This window comes from Biomphalaria glabrata, chromosome 3, assembly GCF_947242115.1.
Source record: "Biomphalaria glabrata chromosome 3, xgBioGlab47.1, whole genome shotgun sequence".
Classification (NCBI taxonomy): Eukaryota; Metazoa; Mollusca; class Gastropoda; family Planorbidae; genus Biomphalaria; species Biomphalaria glabrata.
In genome coordinates, this window is record NC_074713.1 from 45,841,702 (window position 1) to 45,861,388 (window position 19,687).

A 19,687-nucleotide genomic window follows, 5' to 3' on the forward strand; every position below is an offset into this window, starting at 1 on the left:
CCCTTGCATAATTGTTGAATTTTCTGTTTTATTTATTTTTCAGTCTCAAGAACCAAATTTAAAACTGAGAAAGGAGAGTATGTAAGTGATTTGGTGAAACATTTTTATTTAATGTTGAGGGATTAGAGTCAAGTCATGACATTATGATGTAGAAATGTTTTACATTTCTCAGCACTAGGCTAGGTGTCACATGCACCAAATACTAAAGTGTTGACTTCCATCATAATACTATGTTACAGAATCATGTCAAGGGTAGGGAAAAGAGGAAACAGCCCCAAGTTGCTTGATTTGCACCTTTTGTAACATCTCATAGGCCTTGATGTTTGGTCTTTTCAGTCAGATGGATGTTTCCCTGATGTGAAGATCATTTCCAAAGACCTAAAGGGCCACAGAGTTCACTTACTTTTGAATTGATCTAAAATTTTAATTTTCATTAGTAAATACAATAGTTTCTGAAAAAAAAAACCAGGAGAAAAAGTACATAATTAGTAAAAGAAAAAAATAAGTACTCTTTTCAGACCTTGTGATATATGGGGCAGATAATGCAAAGGTCATCTGTTTCTATGGCCAATGGTTAATAAGGGTGTCATGTGGCCAGCTATTCCTTAACAAATGTCAGGGGAAACTCATTATTAAGTTGTGGTTCAGAATCTAAGTGCTTCACCAATCATGCCACCTACCCTCCATTAGTATGGTTTCATCTCAAATATATCCAATTAAATACAATTACCATATCCCAGATTTAATCAGAATTTTCTTTCTATTTTCTTGGTTTATTCAAATAGGTATTTTTCTTTAGTTTTTTAAATGTGTGTAAAAATTAATTATCTTGTTCTTTATTTGTAGGTTGATATTCACCCTAGCTCTGTGAACTTTCAACACTATTTCAAAATTGGCTCATTTTTGGTTTACCATGAAAAAGTCAAGACCAAAAAGGTATGTACTTGTATAGGCCAGTGACACTAATTAGTTTTGTCATTCTGTCTAATCTTCTTTGGGGTCAAAATGAAATAAATGTTGACACTTAATAGCAATACCTTGATACAAGATGGAAATAAAGGTCACTGCACTATATGTTAAAAAAAATTCTATTCAATACTATAAAGCTGTATTTCTGTCTTACCTGATGTGTCTTGAAAAATTATTGCCTAAAGCAACATCCTTATACTAAACTATTTAAACAAGACTAATCTCCAAGTTCCTTTAAGAATAGGTCTCCAAAAGATGATTTAGATAGACTACTTTAACCCTTTCTGGTCAAAAGGGCAGGAGGGGAAATCCGACCAGAGACTTAACAAAACTAATAGCTAACTTCCCAAACAGAAAGACTAAAGGCTGCAGTGTTTGCATTATCAGAAAAACACCTGGAGGTGGGAGTAAGACAATATTCTACAGTGAAACTTACTCTCAGTTGGTCAGTTACGTCACCCTGGATTGCACCCTCATGAGTTCTTCAAAGTTTTTTTTTATTTTTCTAATTTCTTGTAAAATACTATGAATCAGCTAGAATGTAATTCAGACCTGGCTTTCAACTACTCAAAAAATATTAAAGACTGGTAAGGGTTAAGAAATCAACGTACACTTATTCATGCGTATTCCTCACCATTTATTAAGACTTATGACAGCCTCTCAAAATGATTCAGTTTTTAACTAAGGCCTGTAATCTCTATAGTATCACCTTCATGAATAACTGACTACTGCCTAGTTTCTTAGGCCTTGCACACTTATCTTTTACATTCAGCGATAACCAATCTCTTTTACTTTTATGGACAACCAATCACGTTAGCCTCTTTGTCTTTATATATAATTTATCACATCCTAGAGTCTGTTACCTTTATGAATAACCAAACACATCCTAGAGTCTGTTACCTTTATGAATAACCAAACACATCCTAGAGTCTGTTACCTTTATGAATAACCAATCACATCCTAGAGTCTGTTACCTTTATGAATAACCAATCACATCCTAGAGTCTGTTACCTTTATGAATAACCAATCACATCCTAGAGTCTGTTACCTTTATGAATAACCAATCACATCCTAGAGTCTGTTACCTTTATGAATAACCAATCACATCCTAGAGTCTGTTACCTTTATGAATAACCAATCACATCCTAGAGTCTGTTACCTTTATGAATAACCAATCACATCCTAGAGTCTGTTACCTTTATGAATAACCAAACACATCCTAGAGTCTGTTACCTTTATGAATAACCAAACACATCCTAGAGTGTTACCTTTATGAATAACCAAACACATCCTAGAGTCTGTTACCTTTATGAATAACCAATCACATCCTAGAGTCTGTTACCTTTATGAATAACCAATCACATCCTAGAGTCTGTTACCTTTATGAATAACCAATCACATCCTAGAGTCTGTTACCTTTATGAATAACCAATCACATCCTAGAGTCTGTTACCTTTATGAATAACCAAACACATCCTAGAGTCTGTTACCTTTATGAATAACCAAACACATCCTAGAGTCTGTTACCTTTATGAATAACCAAACACATCCTAGAGTCTGTTACCTTTATGAATAACCAATCACATCCTAGAGTCTGTTACCTTTATGAATAACCAATCACATCCTAGAGTCTGTTACCTTTATGAATAACCAATCACATCCTAGAGTCTGTTACCTTTATGAATAACCAATCACATCCTAGAGTCTGTTACCTTTATGAATAACCAATCACATCCTAGAGTCTGTTACCTTTATGGTAAAACTTCCTAGTTTTATTTTCTCTTGGCTACTTTTACCTTGGGGATGCAGTCTGGACTAAGATACTAATTTTCTTACCTTATAATTTACAGACATTAGTTTAGCAGAGAATGTTACTATTTCTTATATGCATCATTTGCTAAAGTTGTCATGTATTTTAGATTAGGATTGTCTTAATTGATTTGTATTCTAGTATGCCTATCTCTCAAATATAATCAGTTTCATGCAAGAACAGCAGTTAAACAGATTTTTAAAAAATGTGTTGTCATATACTGAGACATATGCCATTGCTTTAAGTGTCTTTCAGTGCATTTATTATTTATTAGACAATGTTTCCATGCTTGTAGTTTTGACATAGTGATTTGCTGTCTCTATTTTTCTCAACTTCTATTCTGTAGTGTGTGTAGTCTGCCTAATGAAACACTTTTACTTGTAGTGTAAACATTGTACATCACAAACAATGTTATTTTACATAACAAGTAACAGACTATCTGTTGTGATGTAATTAGATTATTCTTTTTATTGGTTGTTTTACATGTTTTGAATATTCCTTCAGAATTAAAGATCATTACATTTTAGCCCAAACCTCCCACTGTACAGCAGGGTATAGCGACAGGCAGGGTTTGAACCCAGGACAATTGAGACAACAGTCCAGAGTGCATACTACATTGCCAGGCAGTCATATTTTCACCACCTACATGATTGCATCTTATTTAAGATTTGTATCATTGATCAGATTTTATTTGTATTTTCGTGAAGGTCTACATCAGAGACTGTTCATTAGTCTCCAAATTTTCACTGCTTATGTTTGCTGGTGGGAAAATTACCATTACTGGAAGCTCAGAAAATATTATTGTAAAAATTGATGATATGATCATGTTCAAAGTGAGAACAATAGAGGTAAGTTCACATTTTGGGGGGGGGGGGGATTTGAAAAAGTCAGACATATATTTAATTCTTTTATTTTAAGTACAAAATGGCAGCTGTAGAATGAAATATTTTTAATGAGATAAAATCAGGGCCTGGATTTAATGGAGGGCAGATACTACAAGAAAGGCGCCTCTACAAAAGATATATTCAAATATATACAAATTTCCAGAAACTTATTCTGTATTTTTTTTCTAGTTTTTTTTGTCATTTTTACAGCTAACACTTTGAATCTTAACAGCGGTTACCAACACTGTTGTGGATTAAGAAGTATCTGCTTGTAGCATGCTTGGAATGTGCATATGCAGCTCCAGATTTAGAGCTTATAGCTCTGGGGAAGGGGGTATCTGGAAGAGGATTTCCATGCCGCTTTTAGGTGCTCACACAACACTACTCAGCTTAAGTCACTGTTGATCCTGAGCCCCCTTGATAGGTAGTAAAGTGATTTATTCCAACCCTAGCCCATCATACTCCTTAATGTCAATTAACACTTTATATTTTTTGTCTTGCTGTTTAGACTGCAGCTTTGTTAAAATCTCTGAGATCAAAACTGGATCAGCTGTTATCTGATAAAATCTCTCAGCCAGATATGGACCTCATCAGATGCTCCGACAGTGAAAGTATTATCAATTGCATTGTACAAATCATATCGGATCCAAGAATGTCTGCTAAAGATTATGTTGAAGAAGTTGAGGACTTCTGTTAGTCGTTGTTCTGATTACTGCCTGGCTTTCTGTGCAGGCCTACTGTTGAACTCATTAGCGAAGCTATTAATAATTAAACAATCAAAAATTGTTTTTCCCTAAAATTTACGGAACATTTTTCAACAATGTTATTAATTCCTCAGCGTTTTCAGGTTAAGTCATATATTTGTCTTAATTAGACATTCTCATTGTGCCATGTCATTGGGGTTTGCCCCCCCCCCCCCCCAAAAGTAGGACAATATAGGTTAGAGGCTTTTTTTCTATTCTCTGTTATTCTCTCTGTCTTTAACATGGATAAGTGTCAAACAATTTTTGTAGCACTCTTTTTTTTTTTTTAGAAAATTGTATTAGAAAATATAGCTCCTTTATTTTCCAATTTAAATATTGTTTAGACATTTTGAAAAGGACTTCATATCCAGACCTGATATTAAAATCAATCTATTTGTATTAATGCATATCTGCCTCCTGCAAATTTCCTAAGTCTTTAGCTCTTCGTTCCCCAAATTTATTACGGTATTTAAAAAAAGAAAATATGTTGTATGTAAGTTTGTAACAATAGGGAAAGTAACTCTGGCTTTATGCCACATCTTCATAACTGTTTCTGTCCCTTCACACTCCTGGTGTGTTATTCCCTTGCTGTCTAGTTCAGGGCTGGGTAAAAGTTTGCTTTGCTAATGAATGTGGGTTAAACTATATTTTAGGGGAAATTACTGGTCAGTGTTCATACATTATTATTTTTTCGTCATATTTGGGTGAAATGCAATCAAAAGCTTTAGGGGTTAAAGTCTGTTTTATTACTTGGGAGTGCATCACATGGTTTAGTTATTACTTCATTGGTCTTAAAGGTTCAAACTGGGTAAGATCTGAAGTGTATTAATTTTATCTGTTCAAAGCCTCATTTTTTCTTAGTTCTATAAGTTAAAGATTTTATCTTATCCTATAACTTACAGACTTCTCTTGACTTATGAGTTTGTAACATAGAGAATATGTACCCTAATATTAGATAAGTAAAAGATAACATGAATCAAGTCCTGCACACAATAAATTTTATTCATTTAAGAAAAAAAAGAATAATATATCAAATGATATGAACTTTACATGCAGAAATAATATCAAATTTCACATCTTACTTAGATATAAACATATACACTTAATTAATGCTATGCATCCATATTCAAAAAGTCAAGTTTTTCCTCTAATCCCATAATTCCTTATTATCCTTTGCTAATTGTCCATGTTTTGCTAAATGTATGCCCCCACATTCAATATATTACTTAGCATAATGGTTGTTCAATGGCAGATCATTTTAATTTGAATGATATCTCTTTGGTACGTGAATGAGGTTTGGTTCTACAAGCATGACCAAATATTAAGGCAGATAGTCTCTAATAATTACAACATTTCAGACATACCTTCAAAAGCAAGATAATATAAGTCTTTTATAATATTTTGTTTCCCTTAATGCAAAGCTACAAGGACAATGTTAATTCTAAGACATCACAAAAAAATATGTAGATTTAATGTACACTACTATACTCTGAACTCTCCAAAACCAGTTTGAAAAACTGTACATTCAGTTTATGAAATCCCTTTTGTCAACTCAAAGCTTATTGTTTTCCTTCCCTCTTCCAAATTCTGTTTGTACATCACCATATTGAAACAAAATATATATATATATACTTTAGGAAATAGTTCTTTAGAACTGGCTGTATTGCACAGGTTTCTGTGTATGAAAATAGATTTGCCTTTTTCTAAAATGGGATATAATTTAACATGCAATAAATTTGCAATCCATTAATGTAAGTCAATATGATGCCAAGTAAAGAGGTTTTGTGTGTGTGTAGGAAACAGGTAAATTTGTTTTTTAAAGATTTGTTGCATAATTGGACCACTGGGTAGTTAGCAAAGCCACTTATTGAGACCAAAGTACAGAAACAACTCCAAGTAAAAAACCAGTTAATCTGGTTAACCGGCTATACGAACATAAACTATATGTGGTTCATTTAACTGTATTTGACTGTATTTAGAAATACATATCATATATATATATATATGTATTTATTAGGTAGAAAGTTGTTTTTTTTTTTAAATGTTGGCCTCTAAAGGTATGAGAATTAACCATGCAACATGCCTTGATTGAAAAGTTGATTTTATATGATTGTTTGTGACATTAAAACACTTTATTTTTTAATTAATGTTTGTATCCACTGTTGTTTTGTTGTACATGTTGTTATTAAAATGGTATTGTGATGTGAAACATTCCAAACTTTTTTTTTTATTTCTATGCACATAATAAACAAAAAAACACCACAATAACATAACAGTAATATAATTAATTATTTTTTTTTACATTTTGATGCATGCGTTCAGTATGTTGTATAAATTATTGTTATGCTGTACTTGTGTTTGTTACGTAGGACCACAATTCTAACTTCTGTCCGAAAAATAGAAAACAATTGACTGCTTGGTAACTACAACTGACTTTAGTCTAGGTGGCAATGATGAACAACTACTGTGTAATAAGACTCACATTTTGCCTTGATTGATCATTCATGCGTTTTTTTTTATTCTAGGTTTACTTTGTGAAATTTTTATTCATCTATTGTTTTAAAAAAAAAAGATTTATATTTTTAAATGTCTTAAAAGTACGGTAATTCTAAAACATAAGCCAGCTAGTTAAAAATGCTTCTCTTTTTTTATATAATAATGACTGTTCAGTGATACAATCACATCCTTTATACATTAGTTTATATCAACTTTTTCAACTTCAAAATGTTAATAATAAGAAAATAAATGAAAGAATAATGATAATTGAAGTAATGAAAATATTTAATAGTTTCAAATAATCCCTCCCCCTCCCCTTAAAAAAAACACAAGTGAAACCATTTCAAGAAATAACTATGAAAGTTTATTCATAGAGAATAGAGGAAAGATATGTATTATAAGGAGCTCCTTAATGTGGCATTGTTTATTTATTTAATACTTATTTATGTGCTATCTCTTTGGTTAAAATTTGTTAACATTAAAAATAACCAAACAAAAAATACAAATCCACCTTAAACAGAAAAGTAACAAAATACACTACCAAACAACTAAGCCCAGGGGAAGAACTTCACATTTACATATGTTCTCTTTCAATACTGTAAAATGTATTTCCCTTTTTGATATCGAACAAAATTCATTACCACTATTTAACAAACTAGTTGTTTAATTTTAATTTTTATTGATTCATGATTTGTTAGGAACAACATTGAGTTGATGTAAGCTTTGTAAAATAAACATAAACCTAAAAGTTTTCATGTAGATCTAGGTTTGGCATAGAAAGAGATTCCTTCGTGGTTGAAGTTAAGCACAATTATATTCACAATGAACCATAGACCTTTAGATATATACCCGATAGGTCTGTGCTATGAACACTTTTATCAGCAAAGTAAGAAACATAGTATTATCTTATATTACAAAGTAACAGGCGTTTTTTCTTCTTTCAGAAGATAATTACGCCTATCCATGTGCTAATCTAGTTGTGCATATTATTTAGTAATTGGTTGGATTCAGGCAACCCGTTTCATGCTGTAATGGCACTAGGGAAGAAGGAGCACTTGTATGAATTTGTCATAGCATATGGAATAAGAAATGCACCTTTATCTTTTGTCTTTCTGAGTATTTTTATTAGACTGTGAATGTAAATATAAATGCGAAGTTAGGGTGCTGAAAAAAATGATGATACAAACAGCAGCACCAGGGACCAAGTTTTTTTAAAAACCAAGGCTCGAACCATTGACCAGCTAGGGCATGTGACCATTGACCACTGGGGTGGTTATTTGCATATGGGTGAATGACTCGGGACCAGAAGATTGGTTTTTTGGACATTCCGATGGTCTAGAGCAGGGGTGGGCAACGTTTTTATATCGAGGGTCGCATTAAAAAAAGTTTTGGAATGGCGGACCACATATATATAAATATATATATATATATACATGTAAATAATCTTAGAACGATACGCTAGATAAGTGGGTAGAATGCCTTTTAACTCATATTTACACTATATTTTATTCATGTTTCTTTCCTTTTTTTCACACTCCACGTTAAGAAATTACAAGAGTTATCAATTTTTTAAACCAATTATTTGATTTTTTTAAAATTGCTGTTGTCTTATTATATTACAATATCCCCACAAATATACAGTTGTACTTAATGTGCAGTATTTTACTTTTTACACTCATGCATAATGTTCTGGAACTGTGAAACTATCTTACTAGTTGTTACCCATGTGAATGCTGTCAAATTACAGTCAGTCAACATTGACCAGTGATTATACTTGTTTAGTTTCAACAAAAAAATGCTTGTTCACTGAATGAGACAATATATGTTTCGGAAGTTAAATGTCGGGATGACCAAAACCTGCCCTTGTGGAGCATCACCAGAGAATGCTGACCATGTCCTTCAATGGTGCATATTAAATCAAGAGACCCGAACAAGACTCTCCAAAGATTATTCGGAGAACTGCCTGATCTGGAAATCACTGCGCGGTTCATCTCAGATATAGGATTACTGATCTGAGCCCTCCAACATGTAAAATGAGAACGAGGAAGAAGAAGAACTGATGTATGTGTACACAAATAGTGTGAACAGCAGCAAAGTTTTTTTTTAAAGTGTGGAAATACAGCTTTAGTACTTTTAATTGTTTCACTAAAAATAGTTTCGCCTTTCAGCAAAGGAAAATGACAAAGACTATTTCTTTTGCTTGCCAGTAGAAATGGGAAAGCCTTGTTTGAAAAGATTTAACATGCATTTACATTTCATATGTAAAAAACCGATTGTAATTGTGAATGTATAAAAACATGAAATCTGTTTTCCACTCTTCATTAGAAATTTTGTTAACAAAGTCACAGTCAATGCCCTTCAAGTAACAATTTCTTCCTTGAGATTGTATATCTCATTGGCCTTGCCCATGATAGACTGGCGGATACATTGGATTATTTTGTTCATAAATCGAAACTACCCGTGGTTAAAACCTCTAACTCTAATAAGTTCGTTACTATGAAATTTATTCATTGTACAGTATAATGATGAAATTTTATGCAATTTTGTGGAAACTTTCCTGTTTAAAGTTTATGGTTGGGATATTTTTTATATAAAAAAAATATATATAATTGTCACAGTCAAAGATCGAGCTCCATCAGTTGTTTCACTTGTCATCTTGTTCCAACACTCAGAGATTGTGTCTTGAATTGAGTGTATTAATGTATAGCGAATAAGCATAATCTTTGTTTACTTAAAACTTTTTACAATGAGACAGTTTCAATAATTTATATGGATATTATTTTTAATATTTGCATTTTAAATGTATATACTGTGTGCACACCTGGCCTCAGTAGGTGTCAGCGGGCCGCATAAAACACTTCGGCGGGCCGCATGTGGTCCGCGGGTCGTAATTTGCCCACCCCTGATCTAGAGGTTAAGTTCGCTTAGTTCGATATCGTTATGCGGTTTTGTCGTTTCCAAGGTCACCGAGCCTTGGTTGGCGCAGTCCCTTATTTTACGGCACAATTTGATTCACTACTTTCTCTCATTAAAAAAAAAAACTAGGTCCCTGGTGCTGCTGTTCATTTATGTTTAATATGTGAGTGTTTATTATTAAGTAGTGTTTTTGTTATTCGTAAATTACGGCCATATCACAAGGTCCTTACGGCTTGCAAAGAGCTTCCTTCAGGGTACAGGAAAAAAAGAAGAGGCAGAGAGAGAAATGGTTGGAAAGACAACGTCAAAGAATGGACAGTGAATGAACGGGCCTGTACTGTCATTGCAAGAGATTCTATTCATAACAAAATATACAGGAATGGAGAAAAACGGTTGACAGATCTTGTGTGGTACCCCCGCTATCACTCAACAGACTAAGGTATAGGTGAAGGTGGTGACACTATGGCTTAGTATTTAATGTATTATTACTATTCTACGTTTTAGTCTTAAATTCTGTCCTGAAGTTAAAAGTGATTGTACTAATGGTGTTACTCTAATTAAATGTGAATACAGTCATTTGTTATAAATCTGATGACTCTATAGAATTCTATAGCAGGACCCTGATGCTGTGAGTGTATTATAGTTGATAGAATTATAAATACATTGTGTTCGATTTTGATCCACTGCGCCACCTTTGGAGAAATCAAAAGAAAATACAACTGAAGATTAAGAACAAAAAAAAAAAAAATGAAATTAAAAAAAAAAGAAAACAAAAAAAGGTTACAAAAGACAGTTTGTGTGGAAACACAAACTCAAAATCGGCCCCCGAAGTAAAATGTTTTACATACTTCGGATAATCCTTCAGAGTTGAAGATAGTTTACTTATCCTAGTCCAAACCTCCAGCAGGAGGTCGACGGGGGATGGGAGCAGGCAGGGTTTGAACCTTCGATCGTCGATAAATCCAAACGACAGTCAAGCGCGCAAACCGCACGACCAGTGGTCCACCCAGGTAGGCTTCAATATTTTCAGAAAGAACATCCGAATGAAATTATATCAAAGACAAATGAGAGATAAGAATGGAGAAAGAAGGTTAACAGATCTTGTGTAGTGCCCCAACCGTCCCGCAGATCAAAGGATACGTGAAAGTGAATGTAAATAGTTAGATGTGAACCTGGCCTAACTAGTTTGTGGTCTATAGGGCAGATGATGTAAAGTTCATCTGTTTTTGTGGCCTACGGTTAACGAGGGTGTCATGTAGCCAGCACAACGACCAACCGCCTTTGCTTTTCCCCAACTAATGCCAGGTACCCATTAGAGCTGGGTAGACTCAGAAGTTGAAAATCCCAGTTTTCACCAGGATTCGAACCTGGGACCCTCGGTTCTAACTAAATAATTTAATTGTTTTGAAAAGGCTCAATCTCATATTCGAATCCTCAAAAAAAAAAAAAAAAAAAAATTCCGCTATATTAAAAAAAATGTTCACAAAAATGATATTTATAAGTTTACTATTCGTCTTAAATTAGGTCTAACATATAATGCATACTAATTAGCTTTTTCTTATAAAAAACTGTTTGCATAATTGATTTTAAAAATTAGAATTTTCGCTTTCAGGAAAAAAAAAGTAGCCGTTGCATCAGAACTTTGAATGGTCTAAAATATTGTGAAGTCGGATTTTCAATATCTCTTCTAGTTTACGAGATCTAAACGGGACAGACGGACAGATATTTCGCACAAAACTAATAGCGTCTTTTCCCCTTTCGGGGGCCGCTAAAAAGGTGTGTATGTCGAGCCACTAAGTAGGCCTATACATCCATGATGTTAAGTCAGTGATAGGCCTATACATCCATGATGTTAAGTCAGTGATAGGCCTATACATCCATGATGTTAAGTCAGTGATAGGCCTAGCCCTAGAACTTCTAATGGGATATAGACTAGATCTAGAAATGTGTGACGTCAACAACAATAATTGGAAAATGCTCGAATTAGTCTGCGATAGTTCTTTTTTTCCTTTGTTGATTACTTTGTTTAATGTGTTTACCTGTTAGCTTAAAAACTTTGTTATTTATTCCAGGCACGAAATAGCAAGGCAACGCAATTAGGCCTATACTTTGAAGGAAAATCATTAGTTTATAGCCAATACACCTAATATGTTTAAGACTCCGGATCTATATTAACTTAATTTCTTGTGGTGACCTTTTTTTTTTTTTTTTTTTCTCTTCTACTTCTACTTAATATAGAGAGTCGAAATAAAGGTTAAGAAAGTAAAATAGGCCTAGGCCCTATATAAACATGTCAGATTTTGTGATCTATATGACAGTGATGTAAACGTCAGGTGTTTCTATGGTCGATAGTTAACGAGTATGTCAGCTAGGTGGCCAATCACAACGACCAATTTAACCGCTTTATCTTCCCTGGTAGCCTAACCTCCCGGGCTTGCTGCCCTGCCTCAAATTGGCGCCCGGGTGGAAACGGTCGTGAGAGGGGACGACTAGGCCAAAAAGGTAGCAAAACAAGGCTTCCGCGGCAGTGCCTAAGAGAGTACGAGAGTATTCTCATTGCACTGTGCGGGGATGTAAAAAAGCTCCCGCAGCGATCTGTCAACACCAGGCGACGTCCCTCAAGGGGCCGTTTCATAAATGGCGTGTCCCGCACGATTAGCCTGTATACGAATACGACGGGGGCCCCAGTGGTGCGACCTTCGGCCGCGTTTCTAGTCCCCGAGCCCGGAGTGTCCGTATCCATTGGAAGTTAACGCAAAATAAACTCTAAGTTTAACCCCGAGTATCACCCCCCGTTGGACAGGATGGCGGGAAGGAGGAACTCGCTGTCCAATCCAGGCTTGTGAAAAGGAGCTGTTTGTTCGCTTTTGCTGGCCTTAGTGTTCTAAGTGCAACGCACAACACTACATAGATAATTTCAGATGGTAGCATGGGCGTAGCCATGCATCTTGGGGTTCAAACCCCCCCCCCCCCCCGAAATGAAATCCCCCCCCCCTCCGCAGGGGGCTGGTCGGAGTTTAATGACTAATTTTTTGCTGTAATTTTGTTTATTTTAGGTGAAATTTTAACACGAAACCATCACTTCCCTAGCACAGCCAAGGGGGTTTTGAGTTTAAAATCCCCTACCATGGGGTTTTTGAGTTTGAACCCCCCTACCAGGGGGTTTTGAGTTTGAACCCCCCTACCAGGGGGTTTTGCATTTAAATCCCCTCTTCTATAAAAAAAAATGCAAACGACAATCCCCAAATTCCAAGAGCACATCTAAGGAAGATTTTGATTTTAAACCCCTCTCCAAAATTTACGATAAACCCCTCTTCAATATAAAAAAGTAAATTACACTCTCAAAATTGTATGAGCGTAGCAAAAGGGATTTTGAGTTTAAACCCCTCTTCAGCTGGGTTTGAAGCTAAAAATACCTCTTCAATATAAAAAAAAAAGCAAATTTCGCACTGAAAATAATATGAGCATAGCCAAAGGGGTTTTTAGTTTAAACCCGCCGCCAGCGGGATTTGAAGCTAAAAAATAAATCTTCAAAATTAAAAAAAAAACAAATTTCGCAATCAAAATGCTATGAGCGTAGCCAAGCCTATTGGGTGTTTTGAGTTTAAATTTTCCTTCAGAGGGGTTTGATGTAAAAAATACCTCTTCAAAATAAAAAAACAATTAAAAAAACAACAACTCCAGATATATTTTAGTTTAACTCCTCACCCCCAAACAGATGATTTTGACGATAAAACATCCCTTTTCGATATAACATCTAAAGCAAAATAGTCACCTAATTCCAAGATCGTAGTCAAGAGAAGTTACACATGTCTACCAGTGGCTGAGCTCCATTAATAAAGTGCAATGAAATTGAAAAGCACTAAATGCGTCTTTACAAAGATGGCTAAGACGGATTTTAGGAATCAGTTATAGAGATTGGGTCTAAATCAAGGAAACCTCTTAGTAAGGTTGTGACAGAGCGTCGCATGAGGTTTGCGGGACATGTTCATCGACAAAATGAATTACGCATAATAAGAGTTGCGATGACATCCTAGTACAACTTGGCGCCACACTTTCATGGAGGTCCTCAGAGCAGATGGGAATAGGCTTCAGACATTGCCAGTGACCTGAGATGAACTCCTATTGAAAAATCAGAGCAGGAAGGACTAGTCCTCCCGTAGTGCTCTGGCAAGAAACTTAGCTGTCCGGCGTAGTGCCTCATAGCTACCATACAAGTCGAGTGACTGCACAGGCAAGTCCCCCCTTAGCTCGCGGAGCTGGGGACACTCGTACAAGACATGCGACACTGTTTCGACGCTCTCTCCACAGTGACGGCATCGGGAGTCAAAGTTGGTGCGGAACCGGGCAAAGCATGCCTCAATAGGACAGTGTTCCGTCCTGCACTGAGCAACTATTGACTGCTCTGACCTCCTCAGTCGCCACCATGGATCGTCGCGATCTGGGTGACGCATGCGCTGCCAGACACCACGTGCTCTGTCGGATTCCTCCCAGGACTTTAACCACTTCTCATGAATGAGTGCTCGGATTTGTGCCGTTGCTTGTAAATACGTGCTTGGTGCTTCGAGGTGTGTGGCTGCCATAGCACCCTCCCTTGCGAGGGCGTCTGCCGTTTCATTGCCCCTCACGCCGCAATGTGAAGGCGCCCACTGCATGAAAACGACAGCTCCAATAGCTCGGCGGATGTTATCTGCGGCGCCGATTGCCTCTTCTATTACGGGTGACCCTCCCCCGCCGCCACCCATAGCTTGGAGACTGGAGCGAGAGTCAGTGACCAGCACCACCGTAGTGGTACTAGTCTCGCGTTGGAGCATTCGGGCCCTAATGGCCTCGAACGCCCTAGTTATCCCTGTTAATTCGGCATCCATGGAACATGCAGCGTAGCCGCATGGACCAGAGAGCCTGTCTGGTTCAGTCCGGTCGGGGTAGACGATAAGGGCCCCATACCCCGATCTATCGGGGTCCCTTAGTACCGACCCATCGGTAAAGCAAAAAATGGCATCTGATGGGTCATCATCATCATCATCATCAAACTCCATTAGAGTGAGGGCTTGAGAGGCTCAAATCCTCTCTTGCAAAAGCCCTGGACAGAAACCCTGCTGTCTTGCGTAGTGCATGAATGTCGCCATACAGGTCGAGAATCTGATGGGTAGGATTTTATGGTTATGGATGCCACGTTTTGGAGTATGGCAGGTGTTAATCGCCTCTTGGTGGCTCCCTCTTGCCCTATCAGGGTCAGGTTTATTTGTGGGGCCGGCAATCTCCTCCACTGAGGGCACTTACTAATTCTCCTAATAGGGATTCTATCAGTGGAGAGCCCAGCTGTTTTAGACAAATTGGCCGCTATAAGGAGGAACGATCGCATTTTGATGCGGTTCCTCTCTCTCCACTGTCGCACTAAGATTGAGGTGGGTAGCCTCGAGTCACCCCTTTTATAGCGCTCGTAGGCCGTAAGTAGGCCTACTGCCCTCTCCCTCCTAAGATGTAAGGGTGCCACGTTTGTAAAGATTTCAGCAGCGTTTGTTGGGCTTGTCCTAAAGGTGCCACAAATGAACCGTAGGGCCTGTGCTTGTACTCGATCGAGTGATTCGAGAGCAGTTTTACTAGCGTATACTTGAACTGTATAGCTGTATTCTATTAGTGATCTGACTGCCCCTAAGTACAATGTGAGTAGCATGTCAGCTTTGGCACCCCACTTTGTGCTGGCCAGCTTTCTTAATAACGCTAACTTCTCCGAGGCTTTTCATTCAACATCCTGGACGTGCTGGAGCATTGACAGTTAATTTCTATCCACTAGCGGATCCAGAACTTTGGAGTGGGGGGGGGGGGGCGATTGTTTTCCAAACCCTAACCCTAACGCCCAGTAAACCCTAACCCTATGCATAAACGTGTGTACAGAACACACATACACACACACACACACACACATATATATATATATATATATATGTATATATATATATATGAGAAATTTAAAAAGCAGCATTTCTCAACCTTCGACGAAAAAGTGGGGCAACGCTATACGGTTCCCTAGTGGGGTTCGGGGCGAAGCCCCGAAGCCAAAAGCGTTTTCTTGCATTCTTCACTGAAGAAACGCATTCTCCTGACATCTACAGCTCATCATTCATCAATGAAGTTCGGGGTGAAGCCCCGAAGACAAAAGCATTTTCTTGTATTCTACACTGCAGAAACGCATTTTCCTGACATCTACAGCTCATTATTCATCAATGGAGTTCAGGGCGAAGCCCCGACGCCAAAAGCGTTTTCTGGCATGTTTCACTGCAGAAACGCATTCTCCTCATTATTCATAATATTAAAAAAAGGACCTTTTGAATAATATTGTACTTGAAAGATATTCTAATATGAATTTATAGGCCCTTAATACATTGCAAATAAAACCGATTTGTTCCTTGAAAAGATAAGATACCCCACATATTTAGATTTTGGCTTTGAGGATCGCCGCCGAAAAAAAATTATTCGATAAATAATATTCAATAACATTGTAGTATAAGTTGTGAGTTATAGTCCCAAATTTATTTAACTAGAAAAATATCCGATTGAGTAAAGGTTGGGAAAAGGCGATTATAAATGTATTTTTTTTCGGTTTAGAACTCATCTCAATCGTGATTCTTATACTGAAAAATGTCTTTTGAATTCTAACTTTTCCAATGCAAAGTCTTTCTTAAAATAATTATGATAAATTCATGTGAAATTACATAAACTCTGGAAATGGGAGGGGCGGTAGAATGAAAACGATTAATCCTCGCTCCTTTAATAATTTCTGCTAAAGATTGCATTTGGCATTAAAGAATAAAAAAAAAAAGTAGGGCGACTCGATATAAGAATTTAATTTATAGTATATATAAATTATATTAGTGGTAGATTTTTTACATTTTGTAATTTCTAAACTATAATACTAAAAGAAAAAGTATTGGTTTGTCCGATGGGGGAAATGCAATTGCATATATCGCCCTTCCCACCTGGTGCAACCCTTTTTCATTTAAATTTACTAATGATAAAATTTGAGATTAGAGTATGGTACGACATAATATACAATGGGTTCACATATCAATACGTAGTTTATATTATATAGATATTCAACTAATTTTGTTCACAAACTATGATTCTCCACAAAAATAGGACCGCCCCCCCCCCCCACTCAGAGGGCTAGAGTGGGAAGGGCAGTACATGCAATCGCCCTCCCCCCCCCCCAACCCCACCGAATCGACCAAGATACAAGAAAGGGAGCGACATAATATAAAATTTATAGATTAATTCAACTAATTTTGTTCACAAACTATGATTTCTCCATAAAAGTAGGACCGCCCCCCCCCACTCAAATGGTTTAGGTGGGAAGGGCAGTAGAGGTATTCGCCCCCACCCCCACCCCCAAACGGTAAACAGAGAACGACATAATATAAAGATCGGTTAAAATATCAATAACAAGTTTTAATCATATAGATATTTAATTGATTCTGTTAGCCAGCTGTAATTTCTACAAATAAATTGGACCGCCCCCCCCACTCGAAAGTGTATGGGGGGGGCGGTATTGATACCATTGCCCCCTCCCGACCCCACCAAATCGGTCAACATACTAGAGGAGGGGGCGAAAAAATAAAAAAATAGGTTGAAATATAAATAATTAGTATATATTATTAACATAAGTAATAAATTTGTATACAAATTGTGTGAATTCTATACTAAAATTCGTCCGCCCCCCCCCGGGGGGGGGGGTCGGCCGAGTGGGGGGGGATCGCCCCTACCGCCCCCCCCTGGATCCGCCAGTGTTTCTATCCAGGGTCACCCCTAGATATTTTGCCAGTGACAGAGGTTTTTGTGGAAACAGCTTGCCAGCAAATGCGCCGAACTGTGCGGGGGGGGGGGGGTCTAAGTCAGTAAGAATATCACATTATGTTTTTGAAATAAAACTTTTTAATAGCAAAATAATGCACTGTAGGTACTTCAGAACAGGGCCGGTCCTAGCGATTGCGGGGCCCTATGCGAAACGGATTGCGCGGGGCCTATTCTGGGTAGGGATAAGGATAAAATTAAGATTTTGTATTAAAAAATAAATTCGTCTTTGCGTTTTATACATTCTTAAGTAAGTACAAAATCAAGATCAAATTAACTTTACTTTACGAGCCTTGTGTGTAGCGAAGTCATAGCCTACAGTAGATCATCAAAATTCTGTTTCCTACATAGATCACGCTCAATAGCGAGAATAGCCACATTGTTCAATCTCTCTTCGTGAATTGTTGACCTTAAGTAACTCTTGATTAGTTTAAAACTCGAGAAACTACTTTCACAAGATGCCACAGTTACAGTTCAAATCTCAGCTGCAAGGAGTAAATTGCAGTGTTCACAATTCTGTTGAAGCATTTAATCCTGTAGCCATCTTCAGCTTTTTGATGTATGAAGTTTTCCACAGATTTATCATACTGGCTTTTTCTTTGACTTTTGGCTGGAAAGATTGCAACAATATCCATGTTTCCAGCTAACTTCTTTTCGATGTCACAAGAAGAAACAACAGGAAGAAACTTAAAACGTTCATACACAACCACAAGCTCTTTCACTTCAACCCTTATCTGAGAAATACCGATAATATCTGCTCATTGTGACTTATGTCTGGAGTAAAATCCAATATCACTGCATTTTTGATGTCTCGAAGGATATAATTCACAACAGCATCAGCTACTACAGTAATAAGTTCGTTTTGAATCTTCTTTCCCGGGTAACGATCATGAATTTCTGCATTGGTAACACGTCGAAGTTGTTCCCCCATTACTGGATCAAACTTTGCGAGTAATTCTACCAGACCAGGAAATTCCCATTACTTGGCTCTTTAAGTCTTTCAATGGTCCCTCTGAAAGCTAAATTGCGCTTCGCTAGAAATCGTACAATAGAAACTAGTCCAACGTTTAGTTTCAGAATAAAGCATCTCCTGGTGAACCTTGTCAATGCCTGTTTTTTTTTTTTTTTACTTAGTCTTGCTCCAGCTTCACAGCAACTGGTCATGGCGTCTAAATGCCTTTGCGATTTTTCATGCTCTGCTAGCCTTGTGGTACAGCTTTGCCACTGGTCAAATCCTTCATTTAAAAAGCAACTTTTTTGTTTTTCCAGTAAACGACAATAGAAACAAATTGATCTTGTATGCTGACACAGAATATATCAGCCAAGGACGCAAATCACTTTCACCTTTACTCGGGTTTGGTTTGCAATGCACTTAAGAGAAATGTCTACCATCCTTATTTTTTGGAAAATTCTCCAAAGTACTCTCAGGTGGACCTTTTTGTAATAAATAGTCAATACAAGATCTTTCCATTTTTTTTTCTAGACACATGGCAGGATAATCCAGATTTCTCAATGAATCGACCACATTTAGCTCATTATCTATAACTACATTTTGATCAGTTATTACATTATTGCCTTCATTTCTTACGACATGTTGATCAGTTGTTAGTGTTACATCATTTTCTTCTTCTCTTACAACATTCACCTCTGCAGCTTTTGCATTCTTCATAGAATCTGTTTCAGCTGTCTCACTAGAAGTGATTATGTTCTCATTTTCGGGTTTTGATCGTTTTAAAAACGTATTCTTGCTCTATTGGAACGTACGTTTCGGTTAAAATTCGCACTATTATTATATTTTTATTTAAATATGAAACAGTGTCGCATGTCTTTTTTTATTCGCGTAAGATTTGTGTTTTCCATATATCATAAATTCAATAATAATTTTTGTCTAATTTTCAGGAGATTTTAAAAATAATTTCCACTACTTTTCGTATATTTTGCATCATTATGCAATTACAGATATACTTAGCGCGGGGCCTATGAAAGCGCGGGGGCCCACTGCGGCCGCATAGCAGTGG

General features: G+C 36.8%; 1 protein-coding gene across 1 annotated transcript in view; it reads left to right on the forward strand.

Annotated features, from left to right (window-relative positions):
- Positions 1-6,549, forward strand: part of LOC106061125 (putative ATP-dependent RNA helicase DHX57) — a 30,042-nt gene extending 23,493 nt beyond the window's left edge. The window contains exons 23-26 of the mRNA XM_056022312.1: positions 44-81; positions 847-936; positions 3,487-3,627; positions 4,172-6,549. Coding sequence (XP_055878287.1) covers positions 44-81; positions 847-936; positions 3,487-3,627; positions 4,172-4,360 — 458 coding nt within the window. The 3' untranslated portion in view covers positions 4,361-6,549. The remainder of the gene's footprint in view (positions 1-43; positions 82-846; positions 937-3,486; positions 3,628-4,171) is intronic.
- The last annotated feature ends 13,138 nt before the right edge of the window (positions 6,550-19,687 follow it).